Source organism: Corapipo altera, unplaced genomic scaffold, assembly GCF_003945725.1.
Source record: "Corapipo altera isolate COAL_440 unplaced genomic scaffold, ASM394572v1 2c, whole genome shotgun sequence".
Taxonomy (NCBI): Eukaryota; Metazoa; Chordata; class Aves; order Passeriformes; family Pipridae; genus Corapipo; species Corapipo altera.
In genome coordinates, this window is record NW_020884923.1 from 2,361,378 (window position 1) to 2,380,934 (window position 19,557).

At 39.3% G+C, this 19,557-nt stretch overlaps 1 protein-coding gene across 3 annotated transcripts; it reads right to left on the reverse strand.

The window, feature by feature from the left end:
* Positions 1-740: 740 nt before the first annotated feature.
* On the reverse strand, positions 741-17,128 carry GNG4 (G protein subunit gamma 4). 3 transcript variants are annotated; one of them, XM_027657426.1, is made up of 3 exons: positions 17,073-17,128; positions 9,371-9,476; positions 741-2,406 (listed from the first exon to the last, which is right to left on the reverse strand). In XM_027657426.1, exons 1-3 carry the CDS (start codon positions 17,108-17,110, stop codon positions 2,278-2,280), a joined length of 273 nt encoding a protein of 90 aa, XP_027513227.1. In that variant the 5' UTR covers positions 17,111-17,128; the 3' UTR covers positions 741-2,277. The 3 variants fall into 3 exon arrangements, with proteins under 3 accessions (XP_027513227.1, XP_027513228.1, XP_027513229.1); XM_027657427.1 differs by lacking the exon at positions 17,073-17,128 and adding an exon at positions 15,999-16,074 and having other exon boundaries at positions 9,371-9,477; XM_027657428.1 differs by lacking the exon at positions 17,073-17,128 and adding an exon at positions 15,681-15,878.
* Between the last annotated feature and the right edge of the window lie 2,429 nt (positions 17,129-19,557).

The following is a 19,557-nucleotide window of genomic DNA, read 5'->3' on the forward strand; positions in this document are numbered from 1 at the left end:
GGCAATTTTGTTATTTTAGATTGGAATGTAAATGATTAGCCACAAATGCAAGTTGCTACAAAGCCTTTGAGGATAAAGCTTCATGCCCTATATTCCCCTCCCATGCTGTTCCAGTTAAAGTCACACATGCGGAAGGACAAATGAAAATGTTGCCATGGTGATCAGAGCAGTTACCAAAGCATGTACACTGTAGGAAGGATTCCCTAAAGAATATCATTAAACATTTTGCTGCTCCCTTTTAACAAATATTTTCAGAAAGGTAATCTTATTTCACTGTCAATAAAACAGCTACTCAGTTCTCTAAAGCCTATTTCTCTACCCCCAAAATGAAAACACACCATGCATTAAGAAATATTCTTGTTAAAAGTTAGGAATGGGAATCTTCAGCTGAAAACTTTGAAATAGGAACCAAAGATCAACCAACCCAAGATAATGTTCTTCAGCATAGGTACTGTGAAGCAGCTCTATGCCTATCAAACTACTGATGTCTTCAGCTGCCAAACTAAAAAACAGATCTTGAAATGAAAGACATCCCAAAAGCCTATTGGTTAAAAGGAATGTTGTTATATCATTTTTTTACAAGACTATAGCAAGGTGGTTCTGTATGAGATGCAACGTGAGTTCTGCCAGCAGCAGAACCACAGTTCCAAAGCCACCTGTCTCGTGTGACCAGACTGGTACCTGAATGCAGTTGGGTGCAGCACATTATCCAAGTTGGTAGGCAAAGAAAACAAAACCTGTACAATGCAGTCATCTTGTATTTCATTGCAAAAAACAGTACAACAGATATTGATGGAAACTGCTAAAAATAAGCCGGACAAGGTACATGCACTTTGGGGAAATGCTCATGACTTTGTTCATCAAACTGCCCTTTTTTAGCATCTACACTGAACGTTTAAGTACATCCCAAGGCCCTCAGCTCCTCAGCTGGTCTTTGCCTTGCAGGTATTTAAGATGCTTATGGAACACAACTTCATGCAGAGGAAGGAAGGAAGCATGATCCATTACAGGGGGCTGTTCAGAGTCTCAAGTCAGTTGAACTAGTGCAGTTGTCCAACAAAATTGTCAGTCAGCCCAGATATAAGGCAGAAGACACATTGTAAATAAGAAGTACTGCAATGAGTGAACTGTCCTAATACATCAGGTCAGAGAGGAGCTTTCAATTATTATTCAAGAAGAATAAAAAACCCCCATCTGTAATGTAACAGTTGCTTCCATCAGATGCCTTGTGTGAGCTTAATTTTACTTACTGAAGAAGGCAATCATATTCCACACCTCATTCTTTTCCCCTCACTGCACTTTCAACAAAGTCAAAACAAAAAAATCTCCCTGAACCTCTATAAATTACTTGCTGACAACTGAACTAATCTGCAGCTACAAAATATACCAACATAGTGGCTGTCAATGGCACAGTGGTCTTGCTGCATATTCTAGAACAAAATTCATTTACCATTACTCTCCATCCCCATAAAGTCTTACTCTCGTGGGCAAAAGCATGGAGAAAGCTGCTCAGAAAATATAATCCCCCTCCCTATGCTGTTCAGGGCAGTTTTACACCCTCCACTAAGACCCTCAGGAACAGTTATATTACAGTTCAGTTTACTTTCTAAAATAATTTAAGTCATTATAATTCAAAATAAGATACAAGCAGATGTGTTTTTCTACAGTTTTATTGATTCAGTCCTGGTGTGTAACTATACATCTTCATTCTGCTTGTAGTTACAATGTTGCTTTATTAAGATTCTTTTTGTAGTCAAGTTTCTTACAGTCTTGAGAAAACACCACTTACTGTGTAAGATTAATCATTCCACACATTGTAAATTACTGGGATCTTTTCCTAGTGCTACTTGAGGCAGAGGTCACACTACTCTCTTTAGATAGAAATTTGTAAAGGCAAGTAAATTAAATTCACCTTCCAAGGAAAATAAGAATGTTAAAAATAGCTTCGAGAATTGGTATGACTCATTTAGGTCTCAGAAAAATCTATGACTGGCAAAGATATCTACAATTTGATACTGTACTCAATACTTTCATTAAGACCAAAAGAATATTTATGAAGAACTGAAATTAAACTTGTACATTGTTCTCAAAAATAAGTATCACCTTGAGTTTTTTAGGATTTTTTTTTAATTTTAATTTTTTTTTAGCAGAAAATGCACTACCTTTGAAAAATATTATAGTTATAAGGTAAGTATAGATATCTGAAGAAAAAAATGCTACAAGCATGCAACACTGATACCAAATTTTAGCAGGAGACATTTTTAATTGAAAACAGACTCAAAGGATAGTACAAAAGAGTTTCTTCTCCCTAAAGGGATTTTCAGATGCAGGCACAGGAATAATAAGGGGATCTTCTCCAATGTGCGCATCACAATACGCCAATAAATCTGCTGCAGCCTTGGACACCTAATAGAAGAGAAGAGAGAACTACTGTAACACGTAATTCTGAACCAATCTGCATTGCATAAATATTTTTCATATAAACAAATATAATGGGAGCTATCATAAAACAGGGACTAGATTGCTTTATCCTGTAAGTTATTAGAGACCACAACTCTCCATTTGCTCTTACTAGGCCTAGTAATCCTTACATAAATTTTATCTAACATAGTGACATAAAATGGTATCAATTGATATGATTCATGTCCAGCTGTTCCTCTCCATCAGAAGGAGGTCAGGAGCACATATCTGTTAAAACATGTATATGCTAACCATCCATAAACAATATGGATTCTCCTTGAAGTGTCTGTTTCTGTTAGAGGCACCTGCTTCAGCTCTTATTCCCAGTCATTCTTTGTAGGGTTTTCCATAAACACTTTCTACCCTTTGCTCCTCTGGATGCAAAACAAACAAGAAGTTCTTTAGGCACATAACCATGGGATTAAAAAGAAATAATAAGTCAAGAACACAACTTGAACATAGTGGGTCACAGCAGTCATTTAAGCTAAATACTGTTCTTTTCGATGAAGTAAGACCAATTATCTTCTGCTTACTAAGTTACTTTATTCATAGCATGCATTAAAACTTGAGCATTACCTTAATATTTTTATATTTCTAAAAATAAACAATTCTCAAGTCTCCAAATTCAAGGCATTGGTTTATGCTTACTGAAAAGTCATACAAAAATGCAGCACTGTGTTGGCCTACAAGATATTTTTCATTAAATGAAAAAATTAAATATTAAACTTTGTAACCTTTGCAGCTTTGTGCCATATGAATATCTGTGACATTAGGCCACTGTGATTCATTTATTTTTTCAAGTATTTAGAATGCATACACAAAATATTTTTGTTCTGCTCGGTCAGCAAGATATTCACAGCTATCTGTATCTCTTTGCTTTGGTGAATTAATGTGTTTTCAACAGTCTGAGAAAATGAAATCTTAAGTCTTTACAAAAAAGTCATTTCTCTGAGCAACATGACAGCTTCTCCTGAGTCAAACACTGAGGTCAGCATGTTTGCTTAATTATAGTGAAGAGGAAAACCAAATTAGATTTCTGGTATTTTTCAAGCAGATGTGTCATCAATGTTAGCTTTAAGCTTCCCCACACACTACTTGCTTTGACATGAGTTCGGCCAGTAGTAGGCTTCAGATGAGACCTATGAAGTCAACAGGTATTGAATCCGAATTCACATAAAATTTAAATTAACTCCTGGAAGAAAATAACAGACTTTTAACTTCTTAAATATCCACTAAAACATATCTTTGTAGAATGTTTAAACCCACAAAGTACCTGTGTTTTGGCATCCCAGTATAGACTATCCTCCTAGTGGAAGAGGCAAGGGTGTTTAAGTTATTTAAAATTAGTTTGTCTTTGAGTTGTCCTGTAAGTCAAAAGGGTGGGCAGAGACACTACATATGAACAACAAACTGCTGGGCACACACAAAACAGAAAACGAAGCACTAAACTGAGCAAATCAGAAGAGATATTCAGAAGGACAAATTCTTCTCAAGAAAGAAGCAGGTAAAACACTTATGTGTGGAAAATTACAAAGTACAAAGGATTGTAATCACTTTCAGACATACTTCAATTAGCTACTTGCTAAGCAATGACAAAAGAATGAGGCTTAGGGTACGAGGGCACTGTCTAGAACAGAGAAATAGATCTGTAATCAACAGAAAACTTGGAAATATGATAGGATTCCTAAGTTGCATTTAAATTTACTTGTGAATTTTTAAAAAAAATATTCAAAGAAAGGCACAGTGTAGACAGAGTAGGAAATTCCTATCAAGCCCCCAAAAGATCAAATGACAGAAACATACTTTTCTTTGCTAACTATGTACGCTGTACATCAGCAAAATATAAACTAGCATAGAATTTATCCACTGAAGGAGTTTAGCACATTTCCAGTAATGTTAGGAGGAATGTATCACCACAGCATTTTGGAGAAGTATTTGCAAGTAATGATAACCATCAATACATTCATAATTATTTAACATTAATCCATTTTTCACTTTTCTATTATCCTTCAAGCTTATCTAAGCTTGTCTCAAATTAAGAGAGATCTATGCTCTAATTAATTAGCTGGTCCTGAACTCTTACATTCAAACTGAGCAAATCAAACTCGGCGCCACAGGTACCCACAAAAAGCTCAATGACATCTTCACTGCAATGTCATAATAAACATTAGTGCCATAAAACCTAATGTAGAGCTAGTCTGATTCTCTGGGTCCCAGAGACAGGGTTTATTAAAGATGCCCAGCACATTTTGCCTTCAATTAAGCTAATGAGTAAATTATTTTATTTATGAAACCAACAGTCTTTTTAAGCAAACTGAGCCTACAGAAGCAGTGAACCAACTCTGGACTTCAACAGACCAACCTTCCCACAATGATCTTGTTTGTTCCATGCACGGATAAGCAATATCAGCCCAAGTATACTGCTTTTCTTTCAGGGGAATAGAAGTACAATTTCAATCATCATTCTTAGAAGGGATAAGCCCAGTAATATAATTTCTTGTTTATCTACATTTTTCTGTGCTTTGATATCATGTAACAATGATTTTCACTAGCAAAAGCTCACGGTACATTTCTGTGTCTAACTTGTCCTCTAATGCTGGTACCAATGCCATAAAGCAGAGCAACACTTTCTTCAATGTCAGAGTGTTTAAATCCCAATTTAGTTTACTTTTAAACAAACCATAGTACAGTATCGTAAAAAAATAAACCTGCAACAAGGAACTGAGGAACACAATCACATTTCAGCACATTGTCACAAACTAAACCTGTACGAGGCCATATATTTTCATCCTTTAAGCAAACAGAAAGTTTGGGGAGGAGATATCCTCCCACTGGGATTACAGCAGTTATAAAAGTGAATTACGGCCATGTCTTCACTAAAAGTGGAGTCACTTTGGCTTGCACAGCGGAATAATGACCACTCACTGCAGGGAGTTAAATTAGCTGATCACAATCCAGGAGCAATGAAAACACGGGTTCCTGCGGCTGTGAGCAGTGTTGGCAAAGTCAGAACTGTGGCCAAAAAAAGAGCAAAATACAGCGTTGCCTCCAGCAAGTTTTCTGCTCAGTGTCATTATTCGGAACAACAGAGGCGGAAGGCCCCTGCATTGAGAGTGGCATTAAGGCTCCAGCAGAGATGCTGCTTTAGTACACATCAGCAGGCAGAGATGCCTCATGGCCAGGGCTATACCCTGCTAGTGTGCAAAATAATGTGCTGATCAGCCTATCTGTGTCATGGAAGGAGTTAAATGAAGGCTGCTCCATCAGTGCTTTTACTCACCTTTAGGGTTATTTGTAGCTGAATGCTGCTGAACAGTTTCAGAATAGCTTTTATTAAGAATTAAAATAAATGCATGTAACTTGAATATTCAAATGAAACTAACACATTTATCATGTCAACTCTCCTACGCAATACAGCTTGGTCTGCAGATTCAAAGTAATTTACACATATTGCAGAAGCAGCTAAAGAAAAAAAATCAGACTCTAGTTTGATTGATGAATTCTTTTAAAGTGTATGGATAGAAGGGATTGAGTATATAGGGATCACACTGATCTAACATTTTATACAATTACTTTTAGCCTCTCTAGTGAAAAATACATCTTGTTGTCAGATTACCAAAAGGAAACAAAAAAATCCAACAAAATATTCAACCCTGATGCTTTAAAGAATTAGTCTCAGGAGGACTGTGAAATTTGACCATTATATTTCAGAATAACAGAGGTGATAAGAAAGCCAAAGTTAGAACATAATCCTGTTAGCTGTACTAATAATTATAAGCTTCAATGATGGGGCAAAATGCTGCAATTACTATGTCATCTGTCTTGTCATGGATTGTGACTAATTACCATCCTTACTATGACAGCCACTCTGCTTATCCTTTACATCTAAAACAAAGAGATTCACACACATTTATTGGCAATTCCACCGTTTATCTCCCAATACTATTCAGGACCAGTTAGGAATACTTCTGGTCTTCTAAGGAAAAAGAAAATGGAATAATAATTGATATACCAAGTTTCTTAAATGTCAGAGCACTCTTTCTTGCTTTTCTGCTTGCAAAGAGAAGATTAAATAGTGCTTTATTCTGAGGACAACTCTGATGAACATCAAGATTATCTTTGCTTTCTCAACTTTATTGCTAGATCTTTAGAAGACACATTCTTCTACTAGTCATGAGGCCACTTCATCTGATTTCACTAGATGTTTCCTAGCTTGGAATATGCATTTCCTGCTTTGTACTTACTCTCCATTATAACTCTAGCTGTTCTTTTGGCAGGTAAGGCAGGTTTAATTTACAGTCCTTCTGGGATTCCTACAGTTTACAAAAAGAACCACAGTAATACTCCTTCCAACTACCAATCAATACACCAATAACTTCATCCTCCGCTTTTAAGTTGTCCTGTTTCTTTCACACCTTAACAGCGAGTTGTCTTTGTGGAACCTCAGAACAGAGCTTGCTCAGAACACAGCTTGCTGTTCTGACTGGCTAAAGGACTTGATTTTTAAATCAGTTGAAAAATCCAGAGCACAGCAGGGAATGTGCAACTATCATTATACTTTTAACTACAAGATTTTAATTGAGTAGACCCAACTCTTGCTGCTTACAGCAGCTACTGTCCATGGAAAACAAAGTGCCTCTGTAGTAGAAAAATGAGCTAGAACTTCTGATTTCCCTGGCCAATAACGCAGGGACCTTTTTAATGTTCGCGATGTGGTCTTGCCTATTATGGGAATAACTCTTTGGCTACAACTATTTGAAAACAGTATTTACTTAAATTATTTGGAAAGCAGTGATCTTTTGTTAAATGTCTAACTAGTTTAATCAGATGCAAAACGCCAGAAAAAAGGAAGGAAATTCATTTCTCTGCCCTTTACAGTGATGATCTGAGAACTCAAAATCTCCTGTTGAAACCACTGGAAAGTCTCTTGGTAAAATCTGGCTATGCTGAAACACACACTTAGCTGATTCAAGGTTAAAAAGCAAAACAAAGATCTTGAAAAAATAAAAATCCTATTAACCTCTTCTCACAATCCTTCATATGCTCGTTCAAAAAAATTCTAGAAATCAAGACAAGTTATGTTCAGTTTATGTTAGTATAGGAACCCTCAGAATTCTGAAACATGTCAGATTTTCTGTGGTGCGTTTTTGGTCCCAAGCTGTTTTGAAAGGTGAAGTCATTGCACTTTCAAGCTATCTCGTTATTTAGATCTGCCACACTTGCTAATAACTATGTTCTTTTTAATTAAGCTGACTGTAAAAATAACCTATGTCTTTCTTGCATATGTAATTAAGAATGTTATATATCTAACTAATGAACCTATCTGCATAACTGAGCTAATGACGTGGTTAGTGACAGTTACCACTGAATGCAAGTTTAAGACAATCTACTAAGTATCAACGATTTCAAATTCCAATAAACTGGGTCATATTTTTCCAACCCTTTCCTCTGCCACTCCTGCACACCCATTTCTTCTAGTCACTTCTGTTCATGCAGCTGCAATATGACCTGAGTAAGGGGACAGTTTAACTGCACTGAACACTGAAAAGGTAGAACTTCCCTTACCCCAGAAAATAGAAACACCTGTCCCTGTGAACAGATTATGGAATGAATTTGTAAGACACAAAATAGAAACTACACTTTTACAAATTCAGTGATCTTACAAGACATTGCTAAAAACTGCCACAAAATGGAGAGAATGAAATTTCTATTTTCATATAAGCAAGATTGACCACTCCTGTGACTGTAATAATATTTCTGAATTAGAAACACTACGTTTCCAGTTAGTGAGTTTGTGATCTGACAGTATTTTAAAAATCATAATTATATGCTATTGTCCCCATGCTCATTACATGCAAAATTTCAGCACACAGGATGGATGGACAAACAGACTGTGTTAAGACTATATGATAATTTTAATGTACAATATTTCTAAACTGTCTTACTGAGTTAGTAATCTCAGTTACAAACAGTTACAGTTTGTAACAATTCAGGTACAGTTGTTTGCAGAAAATTGGATAATTTAAATGTATTCCTTTTCAGAGATTGTCAGACTACAAACTGTTCTTACTTGGAGAGACTGGATTTTTTAATGCAAATAATTATTCTCTATTTTCAGAGGCAAATAGCAAAAGAAATTAGCATTGTTTTCTTAAAACTTTCTATGGCATTATTAGGTTTTAGGTGCTTGATTTATTCATAAAATTTTAGCCTAGTGGAAGGCACAACGACAGGCAAGAATAATCCACAGACTATGCTCATTAAAAATGTTGAGAATCTCTGTTTAATAGTGCCATTAGTAAAGATATTTAATCCACACATATTTAGAGGTGTGATAAAATGAAATCTTATCATACAACAAGTTATCAAGTGTGAAAAATCATAACTGCACACTGCAATCATACAAATTTTTTGTGCAATGATGTCTGCACTAAAACAAAACAAATCAAAGCAATTCATCTTGTCTCATCACTGTTCAAAAGTATTGCAATATCTTAAAGACTTATTCCAGGTCTTAAAGAAGAAAAACTGAGAAATCTGAGCTGCTACAGGTGACAAGGAAGAGCACCCCTGCATCTGCCAGATGATTTTAAGTATTTCACAAAATACAACTTCTGACAGACCTAAAAGACACTCACACAGGAGGAAACCATAAGCCAGGCTTTGGAAATCGCTTCACTAGAACCTACCAGTTAGTGGCTCATTTACAGTAGTTAGCAGGAGTAGTTAGTAGTTAGTTATTTGCAGTAGTTAGTAGGAGTTAGTGACTCATTTACAGTACTGAATATTGATTTATAGTTCAACAAGGATTTTTGATTTCAGCTGGTTGAGTCTTTCTACAATATTAAAGAGACACTGTAACACGAGCTAGTCAGTGAATTCAAAATATCAACAATAAGTCTAAGTTTACCTTCATTCTATCCATGTATGCTTCCATTTTTAATTGCTCCACAGCTTTCCTGGCTTGAGATATATTGGTTGTACTGTTCGATACTAGTTCCTTCATTTTGTTTTTCCTAGAAGAGACAAAGTTGAAAACATTTAAAAGTACAGGTAGCAAATACAGCAATCACTGAGAAGACAGTTCTCTGAACCTTAATCAACCCTCACCCACCACATCAACACTGCCAGGGTGTAGGTCACAAATACAGACCAGACACCATTTATTTCTGTCCTCTTGCTCAACAGCACCTTATTGCATTACATATTTGCACTCTCCATCATCAGTACTCAAACTGAATCCTGCAAACAACATACAAACACAGAGCACAGGACCATTACTTCAGTGTAGAAATGGGTGCCCTGGTTTAGACTGCCAACTCAGAACAGCTGTTCACAAACAGACCTTGCAGCCATTGCACAGTTTGGCTCCATGCCCCAGTTACACCTTGTAACATCAAAACAAGTTCAGAAATATGCACAGTGGAAATGAATGTCACACTGCTCTCACTGAGCATCAAAGAGAAATTTTAAGATAGAGAACGAGTCAAAATTCTGACTATCAATATAAGGGGTTTAGAAATTAAGTAACAGATTAAGAAAAATAATGCAGTGGTTTCCAACTTTTTGCTTAGACATGCCTAGCAAATTTAAAGATGATTAAAACCTGGTACAGTACACTGTGCAGGATAGGAATGCATTATTTTTTAAGAGATCTGCAGCTCTTGGGAAGGGACATCTAATTAAGGTATGACAGTGTTTGGGTTTCTTGCATTGCTACTCCCTGAGGGATTAAATCAACTCTTTATCACACAGTCCTCAGCACTGTTACCAGATTAGTCAACATGACCACATTCAGACCTTGAATAACTTACAATATATATGCCAAGGTGGTCTGTATGTTAAACCACCTTGTGCTGACACCACTACATAGCGCTGGTCCAGCACAAGTAACAGTTCCTATTTCAAAGCCATTGGAAGTTAGACTAAAGCCGCATGGAAAGATGATAGGATCACAGATGACCTAGACAGGTCCTGGGCTAGTTATACTATCCAGTAAGATGAGGTGCTGAGGTTTCAATCAGCCAAAACACTCCCCTGTGGTCTTCACCACAAGTGCCACTTGAAGCAAGATTAGTCAAGCACCAAGAGTCAGAAACCAATACAAAGTTTGGCAATGCAAAGGACACGGGGTGTGAGAGGCAGATGGGACATGGGAGAAAAACACACAAAAGCATTCATTTTGTATTGCTGCCAGAAGAGTTTTTGGCTCAAGTCTTTCAAAATGAATACTTCCAGCTTATTTCTGGATAAGAAGCAAACACCTAGAACTACACAAATTTCCCTTCTTGAACGTTGATAGCTTACCTGATCCAGACACTGGGGGATAAGATACAAACAGGAAATTAAGTAGGACACAGGAAATGCTCTTGTAAAAAAAATTGTATATACAATGTCTTAACCCTGTTATACTCAACAGAAGTACATACTCTAGAGCACAAAAAGAATGAAGGAATAACTTTTTAACTGTTTTGATTTCACAAAATACATGCTCCAAGACAAGGCAAAAAACATCTGTTTCTTCTCCTTTCTAAAAATCAGTAACCTGTGCTGTAAAACAAGATAGTGGAATACCAATGCATTGGTGAGCCGTGCTCAACACTCATTTGAAGAAACAAAAGAATCTTATTCTTTCAAGTCTAGTGTAAGTCTAGGCAGGGGAAAAGATACCTTAAAATACATTAATTGTGCTAAGTAAACAAGAGCTTTAACATTTGCCAAGACAAAGAACAGGTTTTTGGGGTTTTTTTGTGCATCATTTGAATGGAACACAAGTTTCCCCCTTGTATGCTCCAATGAAATAAAACCGTGTCAGAACACAGCAGCTTCTTATTTTTTTGACTTTGTTTACAATCTTTTAACTCATATTCTTCATAAGGCACAGGATTGAATACATGTGGAGGAACTGGCTTTGCATAAAATGCCATGTACAGTACAAAAACCCACAACCAACCAACAGCCTTCAATCAATTTTCAGATGTGTTTTGACTTGCAGTGGAAAGTCAAACAGCAGAAAGGATATGAGACATTCACAAGAGGAGGAGGCTCTGAATTACAGCTCATCTCTGGACTTTTTGTTTGACAACTCCCTACCTTTTAAGCATTGACCTAGCCATAAAAATGAGAATAAACACATTTATCTTTGTTTACAAAATGATACTCCCACAAGTATGAATCATTTAAATTTTGTTATCATCTCCACAGCTAAACTCTAATGACCATAAAGCCAAAAAAAGTCAAAGCTAAATCAATCAACAGGGCCCTTTCTACACTTGCCGCAGCCCAAGTCCAGAGGCAAATTGGAAATTTAATATTGAATAAGAGATGTAAATTAAACTGAATTAAGCAACTGAAACTGCTTGAACAGTCCAGAGAATTCCAGATCTCCCAAGCTTTTCTGGCAGTTCATTCATTCAAATCATGCTTAAATATTTAACTACCATATTTCTGGAAGAGCTTCGCATCCATTTAATCTCTACTTTTCATACACACTGCTCTGGTTCAAGAACTTTTTGTAAGAGTGATATCCCCTGTTTCACATTTCACCTACCAAGCTACATATACCTCTACTTTCTCTAACTCTCTGCAAATACAGTACATATCTGTGCATCAGTTATATATGATGTGGCTTTTTTGCAGACAAAACTTTGGATGACACCTGGTTCTGCTCTCCTTAGCACCTATGATATTCTCTAATAACCTGAAGCTTAACATTCTTTAATGAAATGAAATATTTGCTTAGAAATAAAGCTCTAGGAAGAAAGACATTTTAATAACAAATCAGGCTGTGCTAAAGGTCATTTTTGCAGACAAAGCTTTGGATGACATCTGATTCTGTTCTCATTAGGATCTATGATACTCTTTAATAACCTTAAGCTTAATATTCTTTAATGAAATAAAATTCTTACTTAGAAATAAAGCTCCGGAGAGAAAAGAAATTTCAATAACAAGAGAATCTATTACACACCCATCCCCTGGAATGTGAGGAAGCCTCCTCCTTAAAACACCCTCTTGCAGGACCTGTTTCCTCTGAAGTGCTTCCTCTGAGGCTGCAGCCTGACAAACAGTTCTTAATCTTTCTCTTAAGACATCTCCTCAGAAACAGTTCAAGTATTCTCAAGGCCTTTAGTCCCACAGGAAGGCACATCTAGCTTTATATTGTACCTGAGGGGCAGTCTGCAGGATCACAGAATGGTTTGTTTTGGAAGGCACCTTTAAAGGTCATCTAGTCCAAGGCCCCTGCAATGAGCAGTAGCAACTTCTACTACAACGAGTTGCTCAGGGCATCCAACCACATCTTGAATGTTTCCAGGGATGGGGCATCCACCACCTCTCTGGGCAACCTGTTACAGTGCTTCACCACACACGATACAATTTTTTCCCATATATCTAGTCTATATCAACCCTCTTTTAGTTTAAAATCATTACCCTTTGCCCTATCGCAACAGGCCCTGCTAAAAAGTCTGTCCCATCTTTCTTACAAGCCCCTTTCAATTACTGAAAGGCTGCAATAAGGTCTCCCTGGAGAGTTTGCTTCTCCAGGCTGAACAATTCCAACTCTTTCAGACGTTCCTCATAGGAGAGGTACTCCAGCCCCTTGATATGTGTGTGGTCCTCCTCTGCACTCGCTCTGACAGGTTGATGTCCATGCTGTGCTACAGACCCAAGAGCTGGTGAGGTAGCAGCTGGGAGCTGCAGCACTGCAGGTGGGGTATCAACAGAGTGGAGTAGAGGGGCAGAATCACCTCCCTTGCCCTGCTGGTGATACTCAAAAGGAATAACTTCTCCCTATTTTAAAATTATCTAAACTCCCTTGAACCAGAAATTACTCAGCTGGGTTCATTCCTGGCTGTGTTTCCAGCAGCCCCCCATTAAGTTAGATCGATATAGACATACAGAGGTCCTGAAAATCACCGTAGTTACAGTAACTATGTTAATGGTCAGACTACACGCAGTCTACGTGTCACTGATGCACAGCAGTGGACCTAGATTACATAGGAGCTCCCTTATCCAGTATATTTTTGTGCAGCATATGGAATTCGTTAGCCTAGTCTCTATTGATTCTTTTCTATTAGGGGAACACCGATCACACTACCAAAGAATAGTGACAGCAGCTACACAGCCTTTTTCAGCCAAGTAGTTTCTGCTGACTGGCACATCATACTAGACAACCGTTTCCTAAAGCATCACTCCTGAAAGCTTTGTATTGACAGCCTCCCAGCCAGATGAATTTTCTGAGGTTTTGTGGCTTTTTAGGTCACTTGAACTTCATCCTTTCTCTGGGTGCAGTTAACGCATGTGCGCTGAAGTTCATCACCTCCAGGGCTCCTCAAAATTGCCTTGTGAAGAGCAACTTTTCTTTATTTGTTTCTACAATTGATTAGATTGTACCCAATAGCACTTCAAAGGCAAACTTATCTTATGACAACCCAGGAAGCTACACAAATATTTGCAGGTATAGCTTGACCCTGCACCAGGGTAAGGAGCGCAACTAACATTTACTAAACATTATAAATACTTATTAGTAAAATGCAGGAGAAGTTTGAAAATTTGAGTAACAGAGAAACAAAATATAATTTTCAAGCTTTTTGGTATGGATTTCAACAAGCAACAGGAATGAAAAGCTGCATGGCAATTTCTTCCCCTCTAGTTCCAAGTACAACCTTAAAATGCAATACCAGAAGAGTGACCTGAAGAATTCAACCTAAAAAGCCCTAAACCAAATTTCTTTCACCAATCTAAAGTGATGAACCTGAAATTACTAAATTAGAAAATCTGGAGTTGACAACTATGTAGAACACCTTCCACATAAGCTCTGCACTTCTTGGACATATAGCACAATAGAAAACGCAATCATGCAACAAAGTCCCATTAGCAGGACATTAGCAGGAATCATCTCTGGACACTGACCTGCAAATCACATACTAAATTGTGGAAGATCCTCACATTTCATTATCCACTTGCAAGAACACAAACAGCAAAATTTAGACACTCAGAGCTGTTTGATAAAAACCTGGCATACCAAAGAAATTTAAAAAAAAAAAAAAAAGAAAAAAGAAAAGAAAAAAATAGAGTTTTACAGTTGCTGTTTAGGCAAGAGAAACCTAACAACTACTCCTGCACTAAGAGCACTAGTTATTTGTGCTAGCATCACTATCCATACAACATGGGTAATTTTCCTCTTTATCTGCAGGTCACAAAGGAGAGGAATAACTTCCTCTCCCGTCTCAGTTCTTACTCCAAGATTCACCACAACTGATGTAGCTCTGTAAACAGAGAGGGCAGGTAAGGAATCCTTTTACTTTCTCTATCTCGTGGCTGCACAAAGAAATACTAGAAAATTACTACAGCTTTTCATTCCATCTACTAAGGAGAGACTTAGTAGTACGAGCAGAAATGAGTAGGTTAAAGGCAAGACTATTGTTCACGATAAGGAAAGAATGTAATTTTCATACCATAAACACGGTGACTTTGAAAGTATATAACTGCTAATCATGTTACTGCAAACCAGCCAAACTCCAGCAGCTCAGTTCTTATCCAACATATTCGGTACTATATTCAGTCCGCCTGTCAAGTTCCAAAAATTCTTGCCACTATGCCCAAATTTTTATTCAAAAATATCATCTTGCTTCTCGGCATTTAAAAAAATCAAAGAAAACAATGGTTGAACTAATGTGACATTTCACAAGGACAATCTTTTCATCCAATATTATTTATCATACAAGGTTATATGCACATACAGCCCAGCAAACTACCAGAGATCCAGAAACTCTGAGGCAGGAAGATGATTCCTGTCTACTGTTTCACCTCTTTGGTTAACTTTTTAAAGACAGTTGTGAGCTTCTAAGAAATGTACGAGGAAATTTAATTATTCCACTTAAACCTTGCTTAAAATGTATTAAACTGAATTGTAACACACAAGGTAGGAAGAGTGCCTCCGGGAAGCTCGGCACTGCATCACCTGCAGTGTTTTTCAAGTTGTTATTCCGAGTTTTCTGTCCCTCTGAGCTGCCCTAATGGCTCTGCTGTGCAGCGGCTCCAAGCACAGCACATCAATAATTATGGCCAGCAGCCGACGGGCAGTAAGTGTTATTCCTCCGGCAGCGCGAGCCAGTCTGCAGGAAAAGCGGCCGCTTCCCCTGCGCCTTCACACCAGGCAGCTGGCGGCGGAGGAACGAGCACACAGAACAGAGAGTCCCCCCCTGCCGCCCGCGGGGTACCTGGACTTGGGGGCAGCTTTTCCACGGAAGGACGTCCCCCGCCGATGCAGCGACAGCAGAGCCCAAAGCACGGCGCCGACTATTGCGGGTACCCGGGAACCTCCGACTGGCGCGGCCACCGCCGGGCGCTGTTTACCCGCAGCCCACGGAACCACCGGGATGCCGGGCGGAGCAGCCGCGGGTTTCCCAGGACACCAGCGCCGATAGCAGCGAGGGAGAAAGCCCCGGCCCGCCCTGCCCGGGCCGCCCCCGCCCCAATCCCTGATCCCGCCCCACCCGGCACCTTCTCCCGCCCGGCGCCTGCGGCTCCCCCTCAGCGTGCGGGGCGGTGGCCAGGAGCACGGGAAGCTCCGAGCAGCCCGGGGAGGCGCCCGGCAGCAGCACGGGCACATGGCCCGCGGGGCGGGGTGGCCGCGGCCCCGGCTGCCACCGCCCTCCCGCTCCGCCCCCCTCCGACCTCTTTCTCTTTACTGCTGCAGCCTCCTCCTGTCCCGTCTCCAGCAGGATTTAGGGATCAGAGGGTCGTCCAGGTATTTCTCAAACAGGATCACAGATCAATTAGGTTGGAAAAGACCTCTGAGACCATCGAGTCCAACCTATGACTGAACACCACCATGTCAACTAGACCATGACATGTCCAGTCTTTCCTTAAACACTTCCAGGGACAGTGATGCCACTATCTCCCAGGGCAATCCATTCCAATATTTAATTACATTTTATGTTAAGGAATTCCTCCTATTGTCCAACCTGAACCTCCTCTGGAGCAGCTTGAGACTACATCCTCTTATCCTGTCACTGGTTGCCTGGGAGAAGAGGCCGACCCCAACGTGGCTACAACCTCCTTTCAGATGGTTGTAGAAAGTGATAAGGTATGCCCCGAGTCTCTCCTTCTCCAAGCTAAACAACCTCAGTTCCCTCAGCTGCTCCTCATCAGACGTGTGCTCCACAGCCTTCACCAGCTCCATTGCCCCACTCTGGATTCACTCCAGCACCTCAATTTCTTTCCTGAATTGAGAGGCCCAGAACCAGACACAGTACTGGAGGTGTAGCCTCACCAATGCTGAGTACAGAAGGACAATCACTTCCCTGGTCCTGCTGACCACACTATTGCTGATACAGGCTAGGATGTCACTAGCCTTGTTGGTCTCCCAGGCACACACTGGCTCATGTTCAGCCGGCTGTTGACCATCACCCCCAGGGCCTTTTCCCACTGGGCTGCCTTCCAGTCTCCACGTCCAGCCTGCAGCACTGTACCTGGAACTGGAAAACTTGCATGACCCACGGGTTTGGGGTGAGAGCCCACACTGCCTGTCCCACTGAACAAAGGAAGGATGAAGGAAAAAGCTGCCCTGAGGAAAGGAACTGCCATGGGAAAGGGGCACTTAGACTCACCTTGGCGGGGTTAGTACATCAGAAAACTTCAGCTTCATAGATCAATATTTATATACTTTTCTATATAAAACCCATACAGGTCAGCAGCAGTTAAAAGTGCCAATTAACATTTTTAACTGAAAAAATTAACATGTTGGCAGGACCATCATCACCACAGTCTCATTTATTTTATTCCCCAGTAAGGTGCTGTTCCTTCTGGAGGGGTGTATGCTGGTCACCCTTTTCTCCTACCTGGCCATCAGCACTTCTTCTCATTCTGTCATAATAGAGCAGAAGCATTTCCAACTCACATTCATTTTCTATGCAAAAGAGAACAGGGAAGAGCCCCATTTTCAAAGGTGACTTGGAACAAGGGCAGCTTCTTTTGAGACTGAGTCAATGGCTCTTGGGGTGGTGGCTTGGTAAAAGGAAATGCAGCAGGAAGAAGGTAAACATTACTAAATAAGTAAGTTCAGAAGCTTCCCCTAACTAGAGTTCCAGAAACTGACTGGAAACCTCATTGGCTCATGCTGCTGCTCTTTCATTCATGTTCAACAAAAGATTCCGTTTACCAGACAAAGAACTTATGAGCTGCTGGACAAAGAGCCCGTTCTAGCAATCAGACAGTTGGTCACTCATTTACACAAAATTTTTACCTCTGGATTCTAACAATTTTATTATTAAAGCTAAAATATGAGGGTGGGGAATGGCTGTTTTAAAATGTATTTTCATAATTACAGAGTCATGCTTGCTTTTAATCTGCAAACTCTTACCTTCCACCACAACCAGGAGTCTCCTATCAGAGTTGGCCCATAGGTTCCGAAGGCAATATCCATACAGCTAACATGAACTTCTATTCCTTGAATTTATATGAACTAGCCCCTAATGAAGATTATATGGCCTTCAGTAATTTGCATTAGAGAATCAAGATTTAATTTTTTGTTTTCTGGGAATGCTAGCTCAAAGCTGGAAACAGTGAGCAAACTCCTGTTTTTACTCAACTGCTTTCTGCTGTGTAGTCTAGAATAGCTTAGAAGTCTAATTGGAGCAGTCACATTTAATTTTTAATCCTTGTTCAAAATTGTGAAATGCACAACACAACCTATTACAGGGATCCAGATGCAAAATCAGTGGCTTTCTGACCCCATTCCAGAGCAGTAATGGCAAATAAATCTCTACACAGAGGTCATTTGTCAGTAGTTTGTAACTTACTACAGTAGCAAAAGAAATAGTACTGTCTGTATGTATGGAGACCTAAAAAATATCCACTGGAATATTAGGTAAGGCAAGCAGAAATTTTAAGTAGTAATTGCTTTGGGGGGGTTTTTTTAGGGGTTTTTTGGCTTTGTTGTTTGTTTTTGTGATAGAGTAGCAGCATAGTGTGATTTCTGTTTCCACATTCAAGGAAGAAAAACATATAACCCAATACAGCTTTAAACAAAAGAAAGTGTGAAGAAACTAAAAGGTAAACTAAAGTTAGTAGCAAGCCAGGTGATAATTCCCCCACTGCTCTCTAGAATTATCTCTGCAAAATGCATAGTAAATCCTGCAAGTGTAGTCAAGAAATCCTGGAAGTAGGGAGGGAGAGGACTCTTGCTCAGTATAAGAAACTCTTTCAACTCTTTCTTCAAAGATCAATGTAGTTTAAATGCAAAAATGATCTTTAAAGTTGATGTTTCAGAGTAAAAGTTGAAAGGTATTTTTAATTTCTCACAGAAACTGTTTTTCCAGCAGAAAATTGCCTCATTTAATTCACTTCACAGATATCAGTTCTCTACTGATTTTTTTTTTTTTTGTTTCTCCTATTCGTTGTCATGGGTTTGCCTAAACATCTCTAAATGCAAGATCAGGGTTCCCTTTTTCAGTAATGGTTTAGAGACTCCCTCTCTCCACCACGAGTAACAATTTGAGTATTGCCTCCCCTTCTCTTTCTCACCAGGTCTCTCCACAATCAGAACATAAAGGTCTGGGTTTACCACAGAATCCTGCAAGTGGTATCAGGTAGACAGGCCTTGCCACATGAACCTCTCCCCAAACCCTGGCTTCCAACAGAGAGAGCCTTGCATCCTATCAGATGCCTAACAGACATCCCAGGCTCCCAGTTTCCACCCATCTCTCAGAGAAGCCAGAGAGGAATTCCTTTTCTGCCTTTTCAGTTCAGACAGGTTTTCAGGGACAAGGCAGCAGGAAGGAAGGGGAATGTCTCTGCTTTGAGAGACATCACTTCATCCAAATTCTAGTCATGCATCCTATGGGAAGGAAGGACAAATGCACACGTGTGCAAAGTGATACACCTAGAGTTTCCCACTTCCCGTCTTACACTCACCACCTTCAGTTCGACACGCACATGACATAGTCCATAAATAGAACTTCCCCACCTCATGAATTTTAAAATAAGAAAGAATTTCTGAGAATCACAGAAATTGATCTGGACAAAGGTGTGAAAGATCTCTAAAAGAGAAAGGTGCAACTGAGCCAGAACATGTTTCTAATAATCTCAAAATTA

Excerpts from the sequence above, each read along its gene's own strand:
- GNG4 (XM_027657426.1), bottom strand. The coding sequence starts at position 17,110 with ATGAAGCTGAAGTTTTCTGATGTACTAACCCCGCCAAG. Across the intron at positions 9,477-17,072 it reads GATGTACTAACCCCGCCAAG|GAAAAACAAAATGAAGGAAC; the intron begins GTGAGTCTAAGT and ends TGTCTCTTCTAG. Across the intron at positions 2,407-9,370 it reads CATACATGGATAGAATGAAG|GTGTCCAAGGCTGCAGCAGA; the intron begins GTAAACTTAGAC and ends CTCTTCTATTAG.